The sequence below is a fragment of the Argentina silus genome (assembly GCF_951799395.1).
Source record: "Argentina silus genome assembly, chromosome: 4".
NCBI lineage: Eukaryota > Metazoa > Chordata > Actinopteri > Argentiniformes > Argentinidae > Argentina > Argentina silus.
This window is the reverse complement of record NC_139658.1, coordinates 18,151,562-18,176,587: the sequence shown is the minus strand read 5'-3', so window position 1 is coordinate 18,176,587 and position 25,026 is coordinate 18,151,562. Positions and strand designations below refer to the sequence as shown.

The 25,026-nt window shown below is 44.1% G+C and overlaps 4 protein-coding genes across 7 annotated transcripts; 3 read left to right on the top strand and 1 right to left on the bottom strand.

The window, feature by feature from the left end:
* Positions 1-6: 6 nt before the first annotated feature.
* Positions 7-3,193, top strand: LOC310804044 (LETM1 domain-containing protein 1-like). Its single transcript, XM_083669126.1, has 9 exons — positions 7-126; positions 599-732; positions 1,032-1,147; positions 1,327-1,409; positions 1,588-1,774; positions 1,878-1,979; positions 2,153-2,305; positions 2,640-2,736; positions 3,056-3,193. Exons 1-9 carry the CDS (start codon positions 8-10, stop codon positions 3,118-3,120), a joined length of 1,056 nt encoding a protein of 351 aa, XP_083525252.1. The 5' UTR covers position 7; the 3' UTR covers positions 3,121-3,193.
* On the top strand, positions 3,141-10,288 carry LOC310804045 (uncharacterized protein). The gene is made up of 4 exons (XM_083669127.1): positions 3,141-4,460; positions 5,495-5,623; positions 5,799-6,139; positions 7,530-10,288. The coding sequence occupies exons 2-4, from the start codon at positions 5,512-5,514 to the stop codon at positions 7,704-7,706; spliced, it is 630 nt and encodes a 209-aa protein (XP_083525253.1). The 5' UTR covers positions 3,141-4,460; positions 5,495-5,511; the 3' UTR covers positions 7,707-10,288.
* nab2 (NGFI-A binding protein 2 (EGR1 binding protein 2)) lies at positions 10,275-15,819 on the bottom strand. Of its 4 annotated transcripts, XM_083669122.1 has the most exons (8): positions 15,777-15,806; positions 15,394-15,657; positions 13,664-14,587; positions 13,317-13,450; positions 12,688-12,739; positions 12,333-12,447; positions 11,890-12,075; positions 10,275-10,411 (listed from the first exon to the last, which is right to left on the bottom strand). In XM_083669122.1, the coding sequence occupies exons 3-8, from the start codon at positions 14,576-14,578 to the stop codon at positions 10,314-10,316; spliced, it is 1,500 nt and encodes a 499-aa protein (XP_083525248.1). In that variant the 5' UTR covers positions 14,579-14,587; positions 15,394-15,657; positions 15,777-15,806; the 3' UTR covers positions 10,275-10,313. The 4 variants fall into 4 exon arrangements, with proteins under 4 accessions (XP_083525248.1, XP_083525247.1, XP_083525249.1 ...); XM_083669121.1 differs by having other exon boundaries at positions 15,394-15,819; XM_083669123.1 differs by lacking the exon at positions 15,394-15,657 and having other exon boundaries at positions 15,777-15,800.
* A 1,962-nt stretch (positions 15,820-17,781) lies between these two features.
* On the top strand, positions 17,782-24,917 carry dnajc14 (DnaJ (Hsp40) homolog, subfamily C, member 14). The gene is made up of 7 exons (XM_083668742.1): positions 17,782-18,063; positions 18,910-20,450; positions 21,186-21,292; positions 21,444-21,563; positions 21,687-21,847; positions 22,050-22,152; positions 22,486-24,917. Exons 2-7 carry the CDS (start codon positions 19,176-19,178, stop codon positions 22,793-22,795), a joined length of 2,076 nt encoding a protein of 691 aa, XP_083524868.1. The 5' UTR covers positions 17,782-18,063; positions 18,910-19,175; the 3' UTR covers positions 22,796-24,917.
* The last annotated feature ends 109 nt before the right edge of the window (positions 24,918-25,026 follow it).

Sequence of the window (25,026 nt, the reverse complement as noted above, 5' to 3'; positions counted from 1 at the left end):
CACGACCATGGCGCTGGGAAAGACAGGGGTGCAATGCTGTACAACAATAATACGATGCAGTTATCAATTTCAAGGGGTTTCAGCCGTGCCGACATTTACCCGAATGTTAACCTATTCAAGACTAAGGTACTGGATAACTAACATTATCTGTGTATTGTGAAAACATAAAGAAACTAGAAATGCTAGCCAGTCGCTCATCATGTTCCAAGCACACGAGATAAACATTCCAATATATTTTGGTTTGGTAGCTCGTTTTCAGTACTGTACTGACATGACTGTACTAGATATGTTCTCCCAATGCTATTATTAGGCAATATAGAGCTAGCTGGCGGCTAATGTATCATGTCGCCGCCGGTTGGGCACGTGAGGGCGGAGGTCCACATATATCATGTCAGCAAATCATCATGTTTCATGACACCATATCAAAGCAAGTGGTCTTGCCCTTTCTGAAAATAGATTATTGTCTTGAGACATAGTAAATAATGGTGTTGCGATTCCATGGTGCCCTCTTTGTGTGATATGATAAGATGGCAAGAGAATTGTATTATTCCACTATGGAAATTTGCTCAATTATTGCATTTTGTACTCTCTCCTACAGTGTATTATACTGCAGGCACTACTCGCCATCCCAGGCCAGATTAGGTATCATTCAGAGAGCTAATGAGAGGTATGAGCGCTTCCTTCAGCACAGATTCCCCCGCATCTACATCCTGTATCACACCTTTGTAAAAGGTAAGACCATCACAACTGCCCCTCTATGCCTAAATGACAACTTCTCACAAACGACTCTAGGGTTGTAATGGTTTTTTTTTGTTGGTATAGGATTCTATATAATATTCTCATGCTGTAATGTTATGTTGACAAAGTCTGTTTTTCTGTGCAGCACTAGAAAACATGAATTCTCTCTATGTAGAATCTTGCTCTCCGAAAGGACCATGTACAGTATGTCTTGTATGTCAGGCTTATGTACATTTTATTTTTTATTTTTTTTAAACAATCTTGCTCTCCATTGAAGTGCTTTTGTGCTGTAGGATTTCGACTCATTCTTCAAGATGTGAAGGAGACGAGGAGGATAAGGATGAAGATGCTCACCAAAGATATTCCTCTCAAACATCTGCCTTATCGTGAGATGGAGACCCTCATTATGGTCAGCCAGTGTGTTGCTCTTCACCCCGACCCTGGCAGTAATTTTGTACAGCTTTCACATTACTGTAGCTTGTGGGAGAGTTTTATGGCATTCCCAGGAAAACACTGCAGAAGTGCAACTGATCAAATATGCAAACTTTTCTTTCTCTCTTTCCATCTCTTTTTCTCGTGTTTTCTCAGTTTCGCAAAGACATGATCAAAGCCATTCCCCTGGTGCTGATATCTCTGCCACCTTTTGCCATCGTCTTGGTCTTTGCCCTCATGTAAGTTGATTTGAATCAACATTGCTCTGATGGACCACTCCAATTGCCAACAATTAGAGGGATTTAAGAGAGCCCAAAATGTAATGACCTGTAGGGTAATCATGATTCCACAGTTTGCTGGGATATTTAATTAATGCTTAAGGGGACAAATCTGTCCCCAATCCCTCTCCTTTCACAGGTACCTCTTTCCTCGTCAACTTCTGATTCGTCATTTGTGGACTCCTCAGCAGCTGACAGATTACCAGAGGATGTACCATGAGCAGCGGTGTCAACACCGCGAGGAGATCCTGAAAGGCATTGCCTGGACGATACCCCATGTCAAAGAGTGGATCCTCCGCAGCCACCTTCTCAACCTCTGCAACAAGGTCTCTCACTTAAACCTCCAACAACATTGTTATCTTAGATCTGAGAATAACCTCTTGTCCATATTAAAAATGACCCTGGATAGACTGATTGGGTATTTTACAGGTCCAGAATGGAGCTCATCCTAATGTGAATGACATCAACGCAGTGCGAGGCGTGTTCTCTGGACATCCTTTGGGAATATCAGCTATGGACTCAGGTCAAATGGTGAGAGAGAACCCATTCGATACAAGTTGTTTTGTTTTCTCTGTGTAAAAGAAACACAACAAACTTGTTTGTCTTACTTAAATGGAGTGTATCAATTCAGACTCATGACTCATCTGGCCTCCCTTATTCTCTTACCCATGTTCCCTCCACTCCTCTGGTTCCTTCTCACACAGAGGCTGTTGTGCTCCCATCTCCTCCTGACCCCCTGGCTCCCAGGGTTCCTGATTCGGCGCCGTCTGAGGTCCAAAGCCCTGGAACTGTTCTACCTGGACAGAGCTCTGGACACCCTGGGCCAGGCCCAACTCACTGATGCAGAGATAAGACAGGTCCATGACTCAGCATTCACCTCCACTTGATTTAATGCCATACAAACCCCTCTCTCTTACTCTTTTGCTTTGTTTAGTTTAGTTTCGGTTTGTTTTAAAATATTTGATTGTTCAGAGTCAGACATTATTCAGTGGTTCCTTGAGTTCCACAAGCTTGGGTTACAATTGCTATGGTGATGTTTCAGAACATGAAGTTTAGCTTCACCTTCAAATTGCGTTATTCTTAAACAAAACTTGTCAATGTTCAGACAACTCTCAAACTAAACGAACCACACTGGAATACAGTAGCAAGTGACACACTCCCTTTTCTTCCTTCCTTCCTTCCCTTCTGCAGGCGTGTTACCTGCGGGGACTCAATCCCAGCAGCCTCAGCTCTAGCCACTGTCAAGAGTGGCTCCTGCAGTGGCTTCAGCTGTCCACCCAGCTGAAAGGTCAGTCACAATGTATTCCTGTTTGGATTTCTGCCATACTGAAAGCTTGGTTCACAATGACAGTTGGCTCTCTCTACACTCTATTTTGATCATATCACTTCCTGGCTTTCACAATGCACCTGTTAGGGACCATTATGCTACTTACCCCGTATTTGCTTAGGACTAAGGTAATAACTATTACGTAGTTATTACGTTGTTATTACAATCTTCTTTGGGATTCATTAAAATAAGCACAGTTGTGTACAGTACCACTTGGATCTTAGATACTGTAGATACTATCTTTGTCTTAATGCTGTGCTTCCCTTTCTATGCTTTGCAGAATCAGAGACATCTCTACTGCTGCACAACATGGTCCTGTTCTCAGTGAACTACCCCAAACCCTGACCCGGAGGGAGAAAGCACCCAGCAGCCAGTTAATCTATTCTATTTATTCAAAGGTCCTCAGGCTACACAGTCCAGTGGATTAGAGACCATGTCATCTCATTTTATTGGAACTGAGAGTGAAGTTGTTTTTTTGAAAACTATCCAAACCGGTGAATTGTTAACACTGATTCGATGCATGGATCACTTTGATTGTTACTGTGCTGTGTGTCTTAATCCATTCCATTTACCATACAAGTCCGTGGACTACACTCACATATACACACACGCACACACAGACACACAAACAATTCATATCTGTAGTATGGATAGTGGGTTGAAAAGGGGCATACTTGCACATTTAAAAGGAGTCCCTTGTCGGTTTGTTTGAGTTTATACCTTGATTCAAAAGCTGACATTCCTACTCACTGCGTTCTTGCAAAGGTTTCCCATTTGTGATTTAAAAGCTAATGTTATGATCTACAAACCTTTTTCATAGCATAGAGGTGGGTTCACAAATATGCCAATGAAGCATAGCTGTACCATGCTCTTCCAAAATGCAAGGGTTTGTCCTGTAGTGGTGCTGTATGAAGAATTATGCAAGGAAATTATATTGGATATTGTGTGTAGTATTAAGTGTAACTGTTTGAGTTAATTACCTCACTTGGTAAATATGGTGCATTGTAAAATGAGGGGCACATCTCACTCAGGTTATTTTGTGTCAAATTACCTTTTTCTTTCTTTTTTTTACCTTATTTTTTTTTGGGGGGGGGACTGAAGGTGACTTGATTTGTTTTTATTTATTTTATTTATCTGTGTTGTTGGTTTGTAATCAGGAAACCATTGCAACCAAAAGGTACATGTTCATTTGTAGTTTTACCAGTGGGGAAAATCTAATCCCCATTCTAGTTATTCTAGTCCCCATTCTAGTCTGAATTAGTGAGACAAGGGAAAATCTAATCATGGACCTAAACGAGAGTAAATCATGGAGTGCTGTTCAAATGTTTCGCGAGTGATGTCTGCTGTCTGCATTTTGACTATCATTGTAATCAATTATTGCATGGGCTAAAACATAAGTGGGGATTTGTCATTGATGGAAAAATAATGTGAATTGACCCTTGGCTTCCAGTGTACAGTATCTGCTCCAATGCGTTTCATGAAACAACTCAATTTCCCTGTTGTACTCATCCGTGACCCGGTTATAATGGAATTCGCCAGAACAACTTGAAGTTCCTGTTTCAGTGGGAACTGACTGAAGATTAAAGATATCCCTCGACATAGACGTTAATGCAAGTCTTGTTCAACAACGTTAGGTGCGTTTTCGCTACGTGTCGCATCCAACAGGAAAGACTGATCATATGGTCGTAAGTCATCATTCTCCACCTTTCTTGTCAGTTTAATTGTGTCCACGTATTTGAAGTGCTTCGAACAGAATAAACTGTGAGTCGACTTTAATTGGTTCGTGTGGACAGTGCATAGAGATTCAACCAGCGAAATTGTGGTCTCTGATTATTCACACATATTGACAAGGCCTATATGTTATTGTATAATGGCAAAGATTCAGGGTTTCTACAGCTTCAAGGCATTCAGAATCAGAATCAGACTTCTTTTATTTGGCCAAGTATATTTGCACATACAGGAAATTGACTTGGTGATTTAAAAAAGCCCACAAACAGTAACCTCTTTATCAAACATGCAATAGCCTATTAAACATATCAACAAGCTGCCTCAAATTTACACGTGCTCCTGCAGTCCTAATGACATTTTCATGTTAATAAATCTGTTATAAGTGCTTCATTAAGTGTTTATTAAGAAATTAAGCCGAATTCTGTTGTACATTATGACACAAAATGATGTATAATATAAGCTTCTTTATTAAATACAAATGTCATATTACTGTATAGTTGTATATAGTGTCCCCTCAAAGCTTTCACAAATGTCAGTCTACAACATATGTTGTTTGATAGGGTCCCCCTCCAACGGGCTTTTGCTTCCCTTTTTTCTTATCACTTCCTTCTGTAGACTAGATAGTTGACAGTATGCTTACGTCTACAGTATAGGACTTTTTGTGTGTAATGAAAACGTAAATAACTCAGTGGCAACAAATACTTTGTGTGAGGCCTCAAAGGGAGTCATTACTAGGCCTATATGTAAACTCAGTCCCCAAAGGGGCAAGTCATATTACACACCACGTCAGGCAGAATGTGATCTACAATTACACTGAATATCACTCACAAGAGCTGATGTCCTGCCCTTCCATAGATTGCCTTTCCCTCTGTATTGTTTGGACATGGTCCACTTCCTCATGTTGATTTTACAGATGTCTTGGCTTAGCCTACTAGATATTTTCTCACTGTAAAATAAACACAACCTCCTCAAAGCTGTTTCTTCTGTGAAGATTCCTGTATTTCTGAGATGGAGGAGGCGTACACAGAGCTGTACTGGGAGTTCCTGCGCCTGCGGTCGCTGTGTCTGAAACAGGCCGCTCTGCTGCAGCAGCTCACAGAGGCACTGAAGAGACAGCAAGGTTGCTTCTCAGTCTATATTGTAATATATTATAAACCTCTCATTATACTAGTTCTGGTATCCTCTACATCAGTCAATATCCAATGCATACAGCAGGTCAGTCATACCTGCACATGTAACTAGCACATGATATATTGTTTTCACACACTTCTGAAAGGTTGCTCTCTCCTTATCAGGGACCTCTGTTCTAGATGGAGGACTCGGGGACATGGTGTCAATCCCAGTCCAGTGTTCCCAGGTAGGCTCAGAGCTTCTCCCTGCAGGGCCAGAACTCCAAATGGCTGCGCACCATGGCCTCGGAGGCCCATCTGGAAGTGTGGGCATATTGTCTGACCTGGCAGGGGGTATGGGCAGATTACGGCTGGACGTGGCCCATCTGGGGGCAGAAAGAAAAGAGGTCCTAAAAGCCACCCCCCAGGATCCTTTAGGGTGTAATGGAACGGTGGCTCTCTCTGGTGTCCCAGGGCAACAAGCAGACGGACTATTGAGTGATAATGCGAAGCCACACATGTTTACGGTATGTTTCCCTTGAATATGTGATTTCCATTGTTGTAATAATAATATGCCATTTAGCTGACGCTTTTGTTCAAAGCGACTTACATTGCAGTGAGTGAATACATTTCAGTATATATGGTCCCAGCAGGAATCAAACCCACAACCTAAGCATTGTTAGTGTCATGCTCTACCAACTGAGCCACAGAGGACCTTTGTTCATAGTTTACTCCCTCCTGGCATCACTGTCCCCCCCTCCAACATCTCACCCCTTTTACACTCTCCAAACCCCTCCGAAACTCTCTCTCTACTATTAGTCCAAAGGCCACCCGCTCCTAAGGGCTTTAGAAAGGGGCAGTTGTACTCTATTTACACCCAAGCCTAAACATAGAACGTTGCTATGGAAAAATTGGTCAGTTGATCAATTGAAAAGACTCCTAACTTAAAATATGAATATCTCTTAAATGTGCAACTTTCAGACGTTTCGGGACACATATTGTGAATATATGCTGTGTAGTGTTTATTGTAGCATTTATTGGGAGAGGTTTGCTCAGACAGCTGTTGTGCACTGAAGGGAAAAGGTGAGAGGAGAAAGTGAATTGTGTGTGCGGGTGATCAGATCAGCTGGATCCAGGCAACAGTGTGAAAGACTGTATTGAATGTGCCACTGTCACCTTGTCACGTCCAATCTATCGCTCCTCCTGTGCACCTGTGTTAGAAATGTCCATGTGTAAGCTAGGTTATACAGTAGCAACCTCATGATGGGTATAGGGTGGGCAAATTCTAATATCATGCCCGGGCTCGGTATGTAATAAACTAAACCTATCAATGTTACATTGAGCTGGGTGAAGGGAATATGAATGCAGTCATCCAATATGCTGTAATTGAAAGCCATACTCGTTAAAAAAAAAAAATCGTCCTCCCTAATCTTGAACAGCACCAACCGCCACTGATATATATATATACATTGTACACACATTTATGTAAATAATGAGCCCAAGAATGGCCGCTGCCTAGAATAAGCCATAGAGACAAAAGGGAGGAGAGGGTGGCCTTTGGACTATACACCTTTCCACTTATCTTCTTTTAACCCTCGCCTTCCACTATCGACCCTTTCCTCCCCACTACCCCCTCTCATCTCGCCTCCAACCGCCACTCCCACCATAATATATGCCATTTAGCTGACGCTTTTATCCAAAGCGACCTACATTGCAGTGAGTGAATACATGTTTCAGTATATATGGTCCCAGCAGGAATCAAACCGACAACCTAAGCGTTGTTAGCGCCATGCTCTACCAACTGAGCCACAGAGGACCACCACTGCTCTCACTATTACCATACACTCTCCACACTTCCCCACCACCTCCTTACTCCCCACTCCCCCTCTGATCCTCTCTCACCCCCTTGCTCCTCAGATGCCTGGCGGTTGTGGCTCCTTCCTCAACACTGAGTTCCTGAGCCAGGTGGGGGGGATGCTGATGTCAGACCTGGCATTGCAGTCTCAGGTGTGTGAGTTCTGCCATGCAGTGTTCCCCGGCCACACCACCACCAGAGGGGAGTTCCTACGCCACCTCCACACACACGTGACTTAGACAAACAAGGGTTTTGTGTCTTCCGTTGGGTAGTGCTGACTATTTTCATTTGTTTGTCATTGGTATGTTACATTTTTTCTCGACTGCTTGCACCATTTGTATGAAACTGAAGTTCACATGCCCACAGAAATAACATACATTGTGCAAGTAGCATGTGGCCTAGCAGACCAGAGAGAATAGATTACTGTAAATGTTTTTGTTGACACTTTTTGTGTTCTCCAGTAATCGGTTGTTGTAACTACCTGCTTGATTGAATATTTTAGATAAATATTGATGGTTATAGTTACTATTTAGTGCACCATGATAAAATTAATGGTGGATTTAACTTTTCATTAGATGACAAAGGATACTGTTTTGATGCACTGATTTGCTTTTGTGACATGTACGTTTTGAGAGTTACTGTATAGTGCATTTTGCAAGGGGAATGTGGTGTTTTGGCAAACTGTTTAGGGGAACATGTTAACTGTTTTGAAAATGTTACAAAATAATACTATTTCAAGACGTGCTCAAGCAATCGAGAAAAAAGGTTACATAGTTTCTTGGCTTTGTCATGATGCTTATTGAACTTTTCTGTGTAATATTTATAAAATTCGCTTCTAAAAATGTTTATTTCTCTATCCAAATACATCTTTTTGTGTTTTCTATGGGGTTGAGTATGGAAAACGTGTGGAGTGAAACAGTATCTAATATAGCACTAGAGGGCACCAGAACCATGTGACATGTAACAGCATCTGTCTCATAGTTATCTTGTTATTAAACAGCATTGATAAAGAACAAATGTTGAACATGATATTGACATTTGTACAGTAAAATGTTAATAGGCATGATTCTCTCTGTTGAATTTAGACATGATGTACATTCATATATTATTTGGCAAAATAATTTTAATTTCTTTTAGCTTCATTTATTGTGTCTCTATAGTTGTCATGTTTATTTTTGGTATGTTTTACGATCTGAGCAGTAATGCAAATGCAAGCGGAACTCCTCAACCTGCTACACGGTTGGCAGCGTCATCTATGTTTAGTCTGCACCCTCTGGTGCTGGTTGGAGAGGAGGGGGAGTTGCAGATTTGCAGGGAGTGGAGTGGGTGACATCACAACTCCAGGTGAGTCATGTAGGCATAGTCTATATGGGATTAACGCTCTGTGTAGAACGGGAAGGAACAAACAAGTCTACGGAGCGGGGGTGGTGTTGATGGTGCTGGTGGTGATGACAGTGGGGGTAGTGTGGGAATATGACTGTCCAGACTTGGTGTTTTTCTGTTAGTTCTTGAAAGATGTTGGCAACATTTGAATGACGCAACTCTTCACTGTTGTTGTACGCTCTTCATAATCTTAAATGTTATCCTCCCTGACAAACAGATTCCTGTGAGACAATTGCAGGAACGACAAGGGTTTAAACAATAAAATAACATTTATTGAGATTTAACAAAATAAATAATCTGTTGTTCAACATAACAAACTGAGGAGGTTGTGTAATGCTTGAGAGGCAAGAGGTAACACTTGAGGTACTGATCAGAATGTGATGTCCTGGCTTTTCCCTGATTTCTTTTTGGTCCAAACTTATTTCTATCAAATATTCATAACCAATAACATATGCTTCTTTGTATTATGCATTCTTCAGATGTTTAAATTGGAAATATATTCCTGCGTGATGAAAATACAAGTTAATTCTCCTTATCTTTGCACTCAAGAATGTAGTGATATCACACACACTGTATCAAAAATAAAACATTAGAAGATAATTATTCTCATTGTTACCTAATTGCCTCAAGTAAGAGTTATGTTAATAATTGATACTTTAAAATGACATTTGGTTGTTGAAACCTTATAAAGTTAAATGAAGAAAGTTGAGTTCACCAACACATCTAATCTAGGCTTAATAGTATTAACACAGGTATATTAACATCCAAACCCACCCCCTCAAAATATATATTGTTTAAAGTGGGTGTCAGTGACAGAACTGGACAAAAGCCCTCTGAATCTCATGCTCTACTCGCTATCAAAAGATAGACACTCCAAAGAGCTGAACTATAAATTCAAGCCCTCAGGCAGAGTCAGTTATTACTTTTCCTCATCAGTTATTTCTCAGTGACAGACTTGTACTGTATCAACAGAACAAAAATAGCACCAAAAGAGTCATGATGTCAATATTTTGCATCCATTTTTCTGGGGCTGGGGTGGGAAAGGGGATTATGGGGCTTACGTCTAAAAGGAAAATTGAGACATTGTCCCTCATCAGTGTCTGACATGCCTCCCACGGGTTTCTGAGTGTTAGTGGTCCTGTGGAGGAAAATCTTATGGAAATCAGAAATCTTATACCACAGGATTGGGTGGGGTTTGGATATGTACAGAGGTAAAGTTGTAGAGCATTGTAGACTTGTCACTACTGGAGGACCACAGTGTTTATGATGTTTTAAGTCCCTGAACCACCGGATTCAGATAATAATGGTGATGATAACCTCCACCCCCCACCGCAGCCCACCTGTCCGCCCAAGTGTCAATGGTATAAGTACAGATGGAAGCCTGCTCAGTTTGCGGCCCTCCAGGATCCAAGCAGAGTTGAGAGGCAGGGTTGTAGGTGGGTTCTCAGTCAGGATGAGTGGTTTCACTTTCCCCCGTGGTCCGAGTCGTCTTTGGTGCTGCCAGGGCTGCTACTCCTGCATACTGCTACTAAGCCCCTCCTCTCTGTCTTTCCCTCAAAGTCTGAGAAGAAAGATAAAGGCCAATCACCAACTGACGCTAGATGACACAACATCACCTCCCCTGATCCTTTCAGTGCTATGGCCAACTGAACGATGACTAAAGCATATACAGGATTGGTTTTATATATATATATATATATATATATATATATATATATATATATATATATATATATATATATATATATATAATTATTACATATATAATTTAATCAATTTTTGATGTACATCACAGATGGTGGAAATGTTTTTACTGGCACCCTTCAGCATTTTATCTCTATGTTGGATTTAAATGTCAAGATCTTTCAGTCTCTGTGATAGAATTAGAGACCACTTAAGCTGCTAATATAATCGATGGAGGAAGTGCAGTTAGGGAAGACAAGTCATGTTGCACTGAGTGAGAGAGACAGAAAGGAGACGGAAACCAGGGTGAGTGAGAACAACGAACAAAGCGAAGCGAGGCAGACCGACGTCATAGAGAGATGAAATACATGTCATTTTTGTTGTTTTCCCCATCCTCTTAAGGAAAGGGAGAAAAGGTAGAAAAAAAAGCCTGTGCCATTTGCTTGCCCACGGGTTTTATTTTTGTACTCTGTCGCTTGGTGAGTCAGTGCAACGCCCCTCCAATTACATCCCACTCCTTCGCCCCCTCTCTCCATCCATCCCGCCCTTCAGCCCACTCACCTAACACACTCTGACGTAAGCTGCTGGCGGGGGAGGAGGGAGGGGGGTTTCCGATTCTACCGCCCCCACAGCACTTCCTCTGACGCCCCTTCTCGCTGTCTCTCTCTCTCTCTCTCTCTCTCTCTCTCTACCCTGCTGTGACAGCCCAGTGCTACTGAACAGTAGTTTTCAGGATCATTAGAGAATTAAAAAGGTTTTATTTCAATGCTCCACCTTTACACATTTTCCAATATAATTCAATGTGATAAGAGGAAAGGTTCAGCAGCATCATTTTAAGTGTTACCATCATTGATTAACATGCAGTGCTCAACCACATAGCAATTTAATACACTGACATTTATGTTTAGTATAGTTTTCCCATCTAAATTGTAACTGAGAGCTCCCTCTTCTTCCACTCTTCCCTAAGCCTCCCTCCCTCGCAATATCATTCTCACTCTCCCCCTCTCTCTCTAGTCTGCTCATCCCAGTCACTGAAATTCAGCTCTTGAAGGTGGGAGGCGTCGCTGCACAGAGATTGTGACTCACTGGGGTTCAAACTGAAGATCCTTGAAGCAGTTACTAAGAGAGGGCAGCAAAACTCGTTAACTGACTTATCAACCCGTCCCTACCTTAGTTTCCACTTATTATCTCTATTGGGGGTAGTCAACAAAGACAATATCTTGTGAGTGTTTGCTACGCTCTCACTTTGGACAGGTCTCCCTTGTAAAAAGAGATGTTTTACTCTCAATGGGATCCCCTGTATAGGTAAAGAATACATATATGATTGTATCTGTAAGCCATTATTCAAAAAGTCACCTGTGGAATGTTTCCCCTCTGACCCTAGGCTGACTTTGCCAGCGCGGTCATGTGACACCATCCTAGCCAATCGCAGCCCTTCATCCATAAGCGTTTGTTGCATGAGATGGCGACTCCAGTTGGCAGGGATGGAGGTGTCGGTGGGGGGGCGGGGGGATGGAGATTGGTTGCACTGTGAGCCTACGTCTATTAGGACAGACAGGATTAGGTGTAAATGCCATTTTTAACCACTCATCTTCTTGACAAGACTGACAATACAGAGATCACCAACATTCTCAATTACAGAATAAATGGCGCTTACAGCAGTGAGGCTCTGTGACGTTTACAGAAACACATATAGAATGTCTGGGAATGAAATATGATTTAAGTGACACAGGATCAGGACTAAATGCTTGTGTCACCAAAAAATCTTTATTTTTCATGAAAGATCTGAAAGACCATACCTTGTGTTAAACTGTCCAGGCTCTCTCCAGATAAGCTGTCCTCATCTGCCCTCTGGGTCACGCCCTCTGACCCCTCCACTCCGTGAAGAGAAGACACACATTCTGACACAATCACCTGGAACACACAACATGTCACACGTTGTGTACTTACATGCCACACTGCAAAAGTGACACTGACAGAAATTGTTTTGCATAAGCAATTGCAAATTCCTGCGCTAATTCCAGTACAGAAAATGTTGAGCACGTCTCCCTTTGTTTGGCTAGTATGGTGATACATAAAAAGGACAACATGAAATATCAGACTGTTATTTTTTGGCATAATCTAGTTGGTCTCGCCAGACTTTAGTCTACGCACCTCATGTTTCACTCTCTTTTGGGATGGTAAGCTGCAGTCATCAGCAGTTGTTCTGCAGAAAAAAAGATGGAAGAACATTTTCAAGCCTCCTCTGTAAACCCCTCTTGGTCCTGTTGTTTGCTCATTAGTGAGTACCTCAATGTACCCATCTGCAAGCTGATGTTGGGTAGCCAAGCCTTGAGGATATGTGACTAACAGTAAACACATACATTATTCATCGTGTATTGAGTACATGATGAGTTGCTTTGACATGTGTTTTTATTTTGTTGGTCACATTGTATGACTGTTGTGGAGCTGATACACTGCGGGCTAGTGCTATGATGACCTTGGGCAGCTTTAGCTATGCATGCTGTATGCTGTGGGAGTTCTTAGCTTTGTTCAACGCCCCTCTGCGGCAACCATGCATTGGTTTCTATATGCTCCAAGTGGCCGAGAAAAGCAAACATGTTTCTTGGATTTCCAATATGTTTCTGCTCTTTTGTTCCAGCCCAATACTAACACACCTGATTCAATCGAGTGCTTATTAGATTGTTAGTGCAGAACACTGCTCTGGAGGTAAAAACAAGGTGAGCGGGTGTTAAGGTGAGGTGGTGAGGAAATTGCTAAACTGTGGAAGTTGGTGCCCTTACCTGGCATGCTTGAGTGTGGAGGTGTAGGCGCATTCTCTCGCCACCTGTCTAGCCAATGAGAAGAGCTCCACCCTCCGCAGCAAAAGGGCATTGTCACGGATACAGAACTGGGCAGCGGCTTCGTTGATAATCAGCTGAAAGTGAGAAAACATCAGTATGATATGAACACACCCATGGCCATCATGAAAATGCCTTTACATCTGTGAGTAAAGTTATCCTTCCCAGCTAGCTTACTCATTGCATACTGAGCTACATTTGCACTCAACACAACATTGCTCCAGTGGAGCTATCATGATTAGGTTTCTACATAAGAGACAGAACACTGGTGCTTGCGCTGATGCCCTCACCTCGTGGTGAGTGAGCTGCTTGCCCTCTCTCCTCTTAGAGTCAAAGCGCCCATAGATGAGGCTGTACTTGCGGATCTCCTCCTCCTTGGCAACATCCTGGGGCCCCATTTTGAAGATGTGGCCGACTGTCTTGGCCATCTTCTTGTTCATCCTCAGCAGTGTCTTTATCTCTCCAGGGTCCGACCTTGGCAAGGTCCTCAGTAGCCTGTCCACACTCTCCCCCACCGCCCGTGCCGTCTCCCCATCCAGCTGGCCGCCCGGCCAGGCTGAGAGGGCCGCCGGGGAGAGGGAGGAGGATGAGGCAGGGGGTGTGGATGGACCTGGGGGACGAGGAGGGAGCAGAGGTGGGCTAGGTTGCTCTTCTTCAACCCCTGATACCGAGGCTGAGGCGCTGTTCCCGTCCGGCTCAGGGCTGAGCCAGTGGGGGTCCATAGGCGACAGCTTGTCCCTGTAGTGGGGATCTGGGGGCTGCGGGGAGGCTTGGGAGCAGGGGCTTCTGGGACTTCCACTGTGCAGAGGGGTAAGGCAGGCCCTGTCCTCTCTCTCACACGGCGACCCCGGCTGGCCGTTGCTCAGAGACCTCCTAGGTCCTCCCGCAGCCGTCCCACTTGTGCCTGTTCCATCAACTTTAAACAACGGGATGCCTCCCATAGGCACGTTGGCCAGCGGCTGGTTGAAGAGGGCGGGATTGGCCGCCCAGTCTCGGAGGGCCTTCTGAAGCCGACGCACATGCAGTGGCTTGGTGGCCATACCGACCAATGCCATGATCTCCAGGAACTCATCCTCTGCAGCCTCACAGAGCTGCTGGACGTCATCTCCACCCTGCTGGATGAAGGTGTCATAGTAGGCCAGCAGGTTGGCCCTCTGCAGCACCCGGTACAGCTGCAACTCCCCTAGAGTGCGTGGCAGAGACATGGCACAGGACTGGAGGGGAGATGGAGAGGAGGGAATATAAATTAATGTGTAGCAGAACCAGAATCTTTATGCAGGGTTATTCAAAACTCTTATGATACTTCAGAAATGTCTCATATTTTTTAATTGGAAGGAATATATTATATTATGAGCAATGTTGGAAGGAATAGGCCTATATATTCCAATATAGCTGAGTGAATATAACTATACAGTTGCCTAATCTTGATGTGGTCTATGTAGTGTCAATTGCTTCTGCTGATGCACGTTGTGATTTGTCAATATGATGTCAATATGAGAACAGTTTGTGCCAAAAGAACAAGGCTACATAGATATCCATTTGTTCCAAATTACAAATGATACCAATATGTTAACTCTACTTCTGTTTGCCTATTGTAACCAGTTTTGTATATTTGTAAATATAAACATTTTGTCTCATGTCTTAACGGAACAGGAAGAGGGGGTGTCCGTTATCACTTCACACTGGGTGCAGACAGCATAGGCTACACATCAGAATGAGTTCTCCAATTACAGTACGCGCGACATTGTTTCTTAGTAGATCTGTAGGTGAAATTTACTTTTTTTTCAGTCACGCTCTAGGCATATGATTCTCAAGTGAAAACAATTTATCTCTTCAAACCCGTCCCGAAACAATAGCGAGGCTAAAAAAACAATGGCATCGGCGCATTAATAAACCAGGCTCTTGTGTTGCCAGTTGATCTAGCTAGAATTAAAAACGAATAGGCCCAATAAACGTACATTTTGAGCATTAACATTTCAAAATATTAATTTCTTGTGATATACTTTAGTCTGTTTCTCACCTCGTCCAAGTTCGACGTTTGGATTGGCAGAGGAGACCCGCGCGCGCTGACTGACCAAGTTCGGTCTCAGCAACAGAATCCAGTTTTCGCGCAACCTGCGTCGTCCCGTCTTAGGCTAGATAACGATAAATCAATAGACTATACTTATTATCTGCTTTCACACGTTTGGTTCACCGCTTAGGTATCACGCCTCGACGATTACGGCTCGACTTTCAATTGTGTAGCCTAATTACGATTTGAAGTCCCATCTAGTCCCGTTGAGTTCTGAAATGAACTAGAAGTGAGAAAAAAGCCGACTATCAACAAATAATATATGGGATCAGTAGAAATAGACGACATATTCTTAATTCAGGCCTATGCAATCGGTTTACATGTAGCCTTACAATCGGTTTCTTTTCCACTTTAGAGTGATGTTGGCATCAGCTGAATCCCTGTGCGTATTGTAACTCGTCTGTATTCGTTGGCAGAAATCCTCCCCCGGCGCACCGTATTGGTTGCTGGCTGCCTTTTTGCTGGTTGTGTGGGCGCGAGAAACCTGGGGGCGGACTGCAGCACGCCATCTGACCGAAAAAGAGCTTTCCTCTCCCGGTAGAGAGGCGGCTTTCAAATTGGAGATGTGGGCGGCGGGGGCTTGAAAGACTGAGGTTTGCTTATTAACCCTTTAATTCTCCCATTTTGTTTGCCCCGCCGCATGACATGCACCTGTCCAAAGAATTGTTAAGTGAAGACCAAATAGGCCACTAAAATTGTATAGGCCACTAAAAAGTAGTGACATGTGCAGCAAAAAAAGCTGCTAGGCCTGCCATCAGTTTCGATGTAGCCTATTATTGTATAGTGTCATTGTCCACATAAGGATAGCATAAGGCTATATGGAAATTGTTCTGAAATGACCAAAACATCAGCGCATTCGCTTAAACATGGACAACAGCATAACGGTGCGGCACGGATCAGCAAGTGGGTGGCAGAGGAACTGTCTCCAATCGGTTGGGTAGAGATTCTCTACGTGACGCAGATAAAACAGGGGATTCCCCGATGATGCAGCAACAGGCATCATGGTTGAAACATCACGGCCTATAGGCGTAGGCTGCCAAATGTAAATTAGCCGAGGTAACACTTTGCAATTTATGTACCAAAACAACTAATACCCTAGCATTAATAACATGACTGATCGATTGTTTTGATTCCAAACATGATCAAATTGGGACTGAGAATGACTTAGGCCTAGGCTATGGTTTATATATAGGTTCACCACAGCTGTGTGATTTCATTTGCATAGTCCTGAATTTCCCCCTGGGATAAATAAAGTTTCTATCTATCTATCTATCTATCTATCTATCTAGTCTCAATAAATCAGACTCATTCTGGGTTCCGAGATTATAATTTACACAAAGCTCTATTGTCTCTCCATCCATCATTGCGCTGGTCGGGTCACCAGTGGGCGTTGAAGCATGCTGACACACGTTCTAGCTGCGCCCTCTGAACCAAAAAGGCTAGACTTTTCGGGAAAGCTTGTGTGCGTGTGAAATAGAGCCTAGTCTATATTTAGTTTACAATAAACTGGGATTAGGCTATAGCCAACGATAGCCTAGGCGGCTTTCTGTCTATTTGGCACTTCCAAAAACTCGAATTAAATGATTAGACCTAGGCTAAACGGAATAGCAACTAGAGGGGATACCGAGATCTATTCCCATGCTAAATTCCCAACCATCCTTGGTGTTCTGTGGTAGACACCCTCATTCTACTGCTTATTCTGCCTGTCACTGATTGACGCAAGTCCCCAAGCGTATTGACTGACTGCCTCCGTCGGGCTCCATCGCCCCCTCCCCCCCCCCCCCTTTCCTCCCCCATTCTCCTCCTACAGCGAAGAGCGCCCCAGTAAATATTGCAGCTACCCACGCACTTGCACACAGTCCTTGAGGAGCACATTTTAGTACAGCATCCGGGATGGGCAGAAATAGAGAATGCATATCCGGGGAGTAGGCTGTGTGGGTGGGTGGTGGAGAATGCAGACATGAGAGAGTTGGATGCTTACAGTAGGCTTACAATCATTGCTTTCATTTCATTGCATATATGTCATATCTTCTTTCAGAGAACATGTTTTTAAATTGTTTTCTTAACAAACTATATTAAGTGACACTGACACAAACAACAAATAAATGTGTGATTTCATAACTTTTTCATGACATTGAAGTCTATCCTGCTTCAGATGCAAATAGATTTAAACTGTGTCCCTCATGCGATTAGAGAGCCAATTTAAACCAAAGCTTTAGACTAATGGTCATTATGCATGGTACAGATAGGGTTAATCCAGCGGAAACGAGGTTGTGGTTGAGGAACGGCTTTGGGAACGGTGTCTGTCTGCTGCTGCCCTCGGAAGTGAAAAAATTGTGGCTGTGAGAGACAAACAACAAGGACAGGGTTAGCCAAGAATGAAATAAGGAAAAAATAAAAACATTTGTCTGAGAAGGCACAATAAGCGTATTCTCCGAAAACAGAAGTAGAGGAGTTTATTCACAGTTGGATAATGCTGTTTGCACCCTTCAGTTTACCTTTCTAATCGAAAAGCAACTGTGGCACTCTTAGCGAGCTAGCTAGCTAGCTAGCTAACTGTTATTACAGCCGAAAGGGAACGCTACGTTATCAGCTTGCCTTCCTTTCACGGAAAGAAGAGTAAGTTGTGTTGTCTGTATTCGTTCCAAATATGATTCTCTGCAGTTATAGCTACCAGTCAAAATAGCCGTGGTCAAGCTTTACAAGTTGCGTGAAATGTATGCGAACTCTTGACGTTTGTAACCAGCTAACATGTAATTGTCTATCCGCTCGCGACAATGCCAAACATCTAGCTAGCCTTTCGTATACATTGCTGTTCCCTCAGTCATTTTTGCGTTCTTGCGACAAGAAACGAATTAGATAGCTATAGCACAACTGCTATAATTTATATTTATAAGATGTCGGAGAAATGTGTGGTGTAGCTCAGCGGATATTGGTCACTTGGAGGATATTGGGGCGTTGGATTCATGCAGCGCAGCCTGCGCTGTAGAGATCACAGGTTGCGGTCCGATTCCCTGCCCTAGAGGTGTGCACTCCGTAATTTCCCCCCATGCATTGCATTTAAAAGCATTGGATTATTGCAAGCAAGGCTAGATTCCTCTATATTGCTTTCACCATTCCGTGGCTTTGAAGTGTCCAGGTGCAGACACTTTGGGAGAAGGTGAGAGAATCGGACTGGAGCCACAGCTAGCCAAGTCAGACGGTAGCAGAGCCAGACTCGTTGCTCAAGTGAGCTAGAGACGATGTGATGCTAAGATCAGACTCAGAGGACACATTCCCACTAGGGCCCAGAATACAATGAATTCGTTTGCTGGTATCCACAAACGGCCTAGTACCCTACTCGGTACCCTAGCAACAGATAATCACATCCTATTTGACTTCCATTGTGTATAATTGTGCTGTTGTGAGGAAAGAGTGAGTAAACATGTGCCATCTAACATTTTCGTACTACCTGTGTCTCCACAGGCAAGAATCGGCTGCAAAATGATGTCATTGGGAACCAAAGATTGTAGCGATTACGATTGATCCTTTGCAATGTCTGCAAAGTGTCTGGATAGGATAGAGTATTGAGGACAATGGTGTCTGCTGTTCACATATTCAGCCCTCCTTGTCTGACTCTTTTGCCCTTCTAAGGGGTGTCAGGGAAGGTATGGTCATAGAGAATGGATCAAGGCCTTCACCTTCCATGAGCGTAGAGACATTTCTAGCACTTAAATCAAGAGACTGGGAGGATGATGGAAAAAGAGGTGGCTGAGAGGGAGATGGAGAGAGTGGCTGAGGGGGCACCTGAAGAGGGCCCTGAAGACACCCTCCAATCGGCTGTTCCCAACTTGTCATCCACTTCTTCTCCCAACCAGAGGGAAGAAAGAGAGGAGGAGGAGGAGGACTCACAACAATTACTTCTGGAGGAGGAAATAGCATATGTTGTCAAACCTACTCCAACCACAGTCACCCGAGATGATGCAGGAGACATTGAAGGGGAGGACTGTGGGACGACGGACGCCAAAGACGACGATGATGAGGAGGGCCCTCTGAGACAAGCGGGGACTGAGCAGGAAACGGGAGAAGGAGCCGAGGAGACGGAGGATAGAGATGAAGAGGAAGGTGGGAAGGACCCACGCGTGAACGGGGAGTCAGGATTGAGGAGCTCCGGAGCTGGGAGGAGGGGAAGGTCCCGTGGAGGGGCGTCAACCTCTGAGCAGAGCAGCCAGACTCCATCCTACTCCTCCTCTTCCTCCTTCCCCAAAGGCTCCCTGTCGTCTGGTGGTGGAAGGCACAAGCAGGCACGGAGGCGCAACCACCACCACCACCAGGGCCGGGGCCGCAGGCAAACGGGCACTCAGCTTGCCCTTGCATTCAGGGAACTGCTGTCGGAGTCACTCAGCCCCTGGTGTATCTCTTGCATCCACATGGTGGTGGAGCTCATTGTCACGGTGACGCACCGCTGTGGGGTCGGTGTGGAGACCGGCGGGGTGGCACTCTACGATCTTGGGTCTCAGCTCCTCGCCAAGGTCACAGACCTCCCTGGGATGAGGGCAGATGCTCAGCACCTGCTTGAGAGGGCCAGAGGCGCTGGGGTGGTCCTGGTGGATAAGAGTGTGAGGTCAATGAAATGGGCAAGGCAGACCTCTCTTTGTTGCTTCAGGCTGCTCTGTGCTGTGGTGTTTCTGGGGTCCCAGTGGGCCCGAGGCATGCTGGTTCGGCTTAGCGGGGAGAGGGGTCGTCGGTGGTGGGCAGCTGTGCAGGACTCCAGGGTCTGGATGAGGATGGCCTCCTTAATAGAGAGGGTCACTGGATGGTTTAGGAGGAGAGGCACCCAGATGCCCCCCTACATCTCTGAGCCACCTGGCTGGGCAGGGAGAACAGAGCCTGGGCAGGAACTAGAGAGACTGCTAGCTTTGGCTCAGGTACCTGAGGATGAGCTAGACCCTTTCACAGTGCTCGGGGTGGAGGCCCACGCCACTGAGGCTGAGCTAAAGAGGGCCTACAGACAGCTGGCTGTCCAGGTGAGTTTACAGGGGGAATAAGAAGGGCATCACAACTTAGAAATACAGGTAACTTAAAAGATGAGTGCAAGAACTAGGGCTGTGACGGTAATTGTATAACCGTGTAATTGACGGTTATGGGTCTTGACCGTGGAAAAAAATAAACAACAATTTAAATAAATACATACATTTATTTTCAAGTAGACACACATTACCCAATAGCAGTAGTTCATTATCTTTAATTTACTACCTCTCTGTCTCCATCTCCTCCCTAACGCACGCTCTCTCCCTCAAAATGTGCTCCTTTCTTATCCTTACAATCTTCGCCAACCTGGCACGTTAATTTGATGAGGAATCTTTTCTTAATTTGTATAACTCCCATAACTCCCTCGGCATGTAAAGGTGTACGCATGTATAATGTACATCATTGTTTTGACCCCTGGATAGTTATGACGTTAACAACGTTAAATGCATGACGATCGACCGATACCCAAAATTCCATAATCGTTACAGCCCTGGCAATAGCAAATGAACGGGTGAGTGTGTGCCACTGATAGGAAAATCACCTTAGCTGGACCGGTGAGAACCTATGCCAGAGTAGTTTTATACTTGGCTGATCATGTATCATTATTGATTCAATGCTAAATGGCCAACAGACATGACTAAAAATAGCCTTGGTGCCAACATTTTAAGTATCTCCCTTGGTCCTTCTTTCCCTTCCATCTCTCTATCTGTCTCTTGTAAATTCTCTCTCAGGTCCATCCAGACAAGAACAAGCACCCGCGTGCCGGAGAGGCCTTCAAGGTCCTGCGCGCTGCCTGGGACATCGTCAGCAACCCAGAAACACGGAGAGAGTACGAGCTGTGAGTGTAGACCAACTGACAGCATAGCACATACAACATACAACAACCATCAAGTTAGGCTGTATTCAATTGATACTGTAGGGGGGTTGACTTTGACCACAGGCTTACAATGACATGTGACGCGTCACTAACACGTCTGCGCCTCACACAGGAAACGCATGGCAGCGACGGAGCTGTCAAAGTCAATGAATGAGTTCCTCACCAAACTGCAGGACGACCTGAAGGAAGCTATGAACACCATGATGTGCACCAAGTGCGAGGGCAAGCACAAGTATGTCGCTCAAATGGAATGGCCGTGAAAATCGGTTGCATATTATGTTATTCACAAAGAGCATCCCGTTCTGTGTGTGTTTTGGTAATGTTTATGTTAACATTGAGGACCTTCTCTGTGCAGGAGGTTTGAGATGGAACGTGAGCCAGTTGAGGCGCGCTTCTGTGCAGAGTGTAACCGTCGTCACAGCGCTGAGGAGGGAGACCTGTGGGCTGAGTCTAGCATGCTAGGCTTACGCATCACATACTTCGCCTGTATGGACGGCAAGGTCTACGACATCACAGGTACTGTCTGGTTAAAAAAAAGAAAGTAGTCTACTGTAAACAAGCCCATTTACGGAGTCAAGAGCGCTTGAACTCAATTCAGTGCTAAGCTAACGTCAAGTAATGCTATGATACAAAAGTCAGACAGATTGTTTTTACCCTAACGGCCTCAGTCATCATCACATTGATTAATCTGTCTCACTTGACCTCCATCACCTTTCAGAGTGGGCAGGTTGTCAGCGGATCGGCATCTCTCCTGACACACACCGCGTGCCCTACCACATCTCCTTCGGCTCTAAGAACAACGCCAGCTCCACACGCCACCGGTAAGTCCCCGAAGCAATAGGGTGTTCTTATGTGACCGCTCAAAATGAGCACACATGCCTAAAATAGATTGATCTCTGAATGCTGTGGTCGGTGCAGGTCTGCATACACAGGAATAGATTACATAATAATGAGTGACTAATTAAACAAGTTTGAGGTATAGCCGAGCTCAGAACTAGATTTAGAGCCTCTTTGGTGCCTGTGGATGCCGTCTCTTGGCCAAGGCTTTGTTGCAAAAGAGCTTACCATCTCAATGGGACTCCACTGGTTATATAGAGGATCAATGAAAACAGAATTAATGATTTTAACTCAACTCTAATTCCGATGATTTCCAGGACCCCCCCAGAGCAACCTCCAGGTCCAAGCAACCCTGCAGATTTGCAGGACTTTTTTAATCGCATCTTCCAGGGGGGGCCTCCCAGCGACATGGCCGCTAATGGGGGATTCTTCCCCTCAGGACCTCCCCCCCACCACCCCTCTGGTGCTGGAACTGGACCTGGACCTAGTGGACCTTTCTCCCCGCCACCACCTCAGACAGGCTTCTTCGTGCCTGGGGGGCAGAGGCCAGAGACCAGTGAGACCTGGGCAGAGAGTGGCAAACCTCCCCGCAGGAGGAAGAAAGTCCGCAAGCCCTTCCAGAGGTGAGAGAGACTGCCATTTTAATGTGTCGCCACAGCGACACAGGACACTCAACGAACACATGGCAGCCATGTTTGTCTCTCTTGCTTGTCTGTGCGTGAGCTTGGACCTGCCCTACATGAGTCGAACTCAGGAAGATTCACACGGTCAGGGCCGCCACACTTATCAAAGACCGGCAAAACAGCGGTGTGAGCCAAAGGAGAGAGACTTAACCATGAAGAAGAAGGAAACATCTCAGTTGAAGTATATTTGGGGTTAGGGGGCAGTTATGTGGGGTTATATGCCTCTCCCCCTCATTTCACATTTCGTTTTTTTGTGAAACCGCTGTAGCCATGCCACTGAAATCAGAAGCCTATCGCTGTAATGCAGACACATTTTCCTAGGTCTTACTTTCCTGCCGAATCCTGCGTTGCATGATTGCTTCATTACATGTCATTGAGCTCTTGAGTTTTGTCACTCTTGAGTTCTGTCACTGCTTATTGTTTTGGACAAGGTAATCTCGCTTCAGGGCTCAGTTCTGTTCAGACTGTGTGAAAATTGTGTGTTAACATCAGAGGAGAACAAGGCTGATGGTGGCCAACTGCTGAATGAAACCGCTCTAAATCCTGGGAGATGATATCTCTAAAGGGGGGGCTGCACTGCCCGTTATTGCTTTTACTCACAATCCCTTCCGCCCGTTGCCTTCTTTGATGAATTGTTATATGAAAGGTTATCATTTGAGCAACTGCTTATCTGCCATTATATCGCTTTGAATGATGTTAGAGCGAACATGTTCATAGTTTGTAACATTTGTTACAAACGTTTGTAATTTATATTTGAAAGTAAGTTTGTGAGGAGTGCTTTTCGACCTGCAACTCTGCCAAACTTGGATATCAATTCTGTGTAGCTCCAGTGAATACTGTATGCTTAATTTATCTCTCAACACATTGAACCCTATAAAGGACCACTTTGTAAAGGCATCACAGTTAAGTATTCAGGAAGAAGAGTCAACCTTTTTGCTGCTTTCAGTCCCTTAGCCTTGGTGTTATTGTCCGGAAGATAGTTTGATCTCAAATTCCAAACTGTATGTATGCATCCATTGAACTTTGGTGTTTACTTATGTGATGCCTGTTTGAAGATTAGCCCTGACTTAGAGCACAATGGCTGTAGCAGAGTAATAGAGAGAGGAGATTCTTGAACAGATACAGTACATAACAGCAGTTTGAAGGTTAATTAACACAGGAGGAACATGTCAAGACTGTAACAGTTCTACCCCGATTTCATTTAAAAGACAAGCTACCACTGCCTTCTCTTTTCTCCTCCCACCGTGGTCAATAACAGTGTTTAGAGTAAAAAAATAAAAAACAACAGTCAGACCTCTAACAATGTATTTTACTCATAACAGCTAATACCTGTGTGAGTAGTTGTTTTCCTGTGGGATTACCATATTGGAAGCAAATGTGTGGTGAAAGTTGATCATCTAATTTGTCCTGAAAGTCAGAGGGCTAGGTTCCAGGAAAGGATACGAAACTCTAAAATCTTAGAAGGTTAATTTAAATGGTTGGATCACGGTTCAGCTTCCTCTGTTGTACCTTTACATTTCTGTTATTCTGTGGATGTTGGAAGATGTGTTGTAGCCTTGATGAAGTGGGATGTAGGTCCCTTGTTGCACATGTTTATTTGCTCTCTTTGAAGTGATATAAAGTTTGCAATGCAATTGTCCATTTGATTTTTTAATGGAGCTTTAATATAGAGGTTTAATTTAATATCAGTTTACGCTGAAATGTCATTGCTATTACGTTTAGATACCCAAGTTGACTTGAGAATGTATGGCTTAAGTAGCAATCTAAAGCAGCAAGTCAACAAAGGGTTCCACCAATGGATGAAGAGCCAACATCCCAGAGAAGTTTTTCTTTTGATATTTTCAAACAGAATATGCAAAAAATTGTATTGCAAAAAATCAGACAATCATTGGGGTTTAATGTATGGGACACTTACATTTTCCAGGTTGTTGTTTTTTTTTTAGGCGGGAGCTGTGAGTTGGCCTACAAGAGTTTAATACTATGATAAAACATCACTGTCCAGTTGATTTTATTTTATTTTTTTCTCTGGTTTTCATAATAAAGTTTATTTCCTACAGATGGACAAATGGTTTGTTTTGTGATTTGTGGACTGTTTCTTCATTAATGTGTCACTCATTCACATAGCTGAAAGTCAAGAGAGTTCTGATGGAGCTGAAATCAGGAAATCCACTTGAC

What these genes read in the sequence shown, in the direction of transcription:
- LOC310804044 (XM_083669126.1), top strand. Translation starts at nt 8, where the DNA reads ATGGCGCTGGGAAAGACAGGGGTGCAATGCTGTACAACAATAATACGA. An exon ending in GTCTTGGTCTTTGCCCTCAT is followed by an intron (nt 1,410 to 1,587) that starts GTAAGTTGATTT and finishes CTCCTTTCACAG; the next exon opens with GTACCTCTTTCCTCGTCAAC. An exon ending in CTATGGACTCAGGTCAAATG is followed by an intron (nt 1,980 to 2,152) that starts GTGAGAGAGAAC and finishes CTTCTCACACAG; the next exon opens with AGGCTGTTGTGCTCCCATCT.
- LOC310804045 (XM_083669127.1), top strand. Translation starts at nt 5,512, where the DNA reads ATGGAGGAGGCGTACACAGAGCTGTACTGGGAGTTCCTGCGCCTGCGG. An exon ending in GGCACTGAAGAGACAGCAAG is followed by an intron (nt 5,624 to 5,798) that starts GTTGCTTCTCAG and finishes TCTCCTTATCAG; the next exon opens with GGACCTCTGTTCTAGATGGA. An exon ending in CGAAGCCACACATGTTTACG is followed by an intron (nt 6,140 to 7,529) that starts GTATGTTTCCCT and finishes CTTGCTCCTCAG; the next exon opens with ATGCCTGGCGGTTGTGGCTC.
- nab2 (XM_083669121.1), bottom strand. Translation starts at nt 14,578, where the DNA reads ATGTCTCTGCCACGCACTCTAGGGGAGTTGCAGCTGTACCGGGTGCTG. An exon ending in TCCACACTCAAGCATGCCAG is followed by an intron (nt 12,740 to 13,316) that starts GTAAGGGCACCA and finishes TTTTTTCTGCAG; the next exon opens with AACAACTGCTGATGACTGCA. An exon ending in AAAAGAGAGTGAAACATGAG is followed by an intron (nt 12,448 to 12,687) that starts GTGCGTAGACTA and finishes TGTGTGTTCCAG; the next exon opens with GTGATTGTGTCAGAATGTGT.
- dnajc14 (XM_083668742.1), top strand. Translation starts at nt 19,176, where the DNA reads ATGATGGAAAAAGAGGTGGCTGAGAGGGAGATGGAGAGAGTGGCTGAG. An exon ending in ACAGACAGCTGGCTGTCCAG is followed by an intron (nt 20,451 to 21,185) that starts GTGAGTTTACAG and finishes ATTCTCTCTCAG; the next exon opens with GTCCATCCAGACAAGAACAA. An exon ending in CAAGGTCTACGACATCACAG is followed by an intron (nt 21,848 to 22,049) that starts GTACTGTCTGGT and finishes ATCACCTTTCAG; the next exon opens with AGTGGGCAGGTTGTCAGCGG.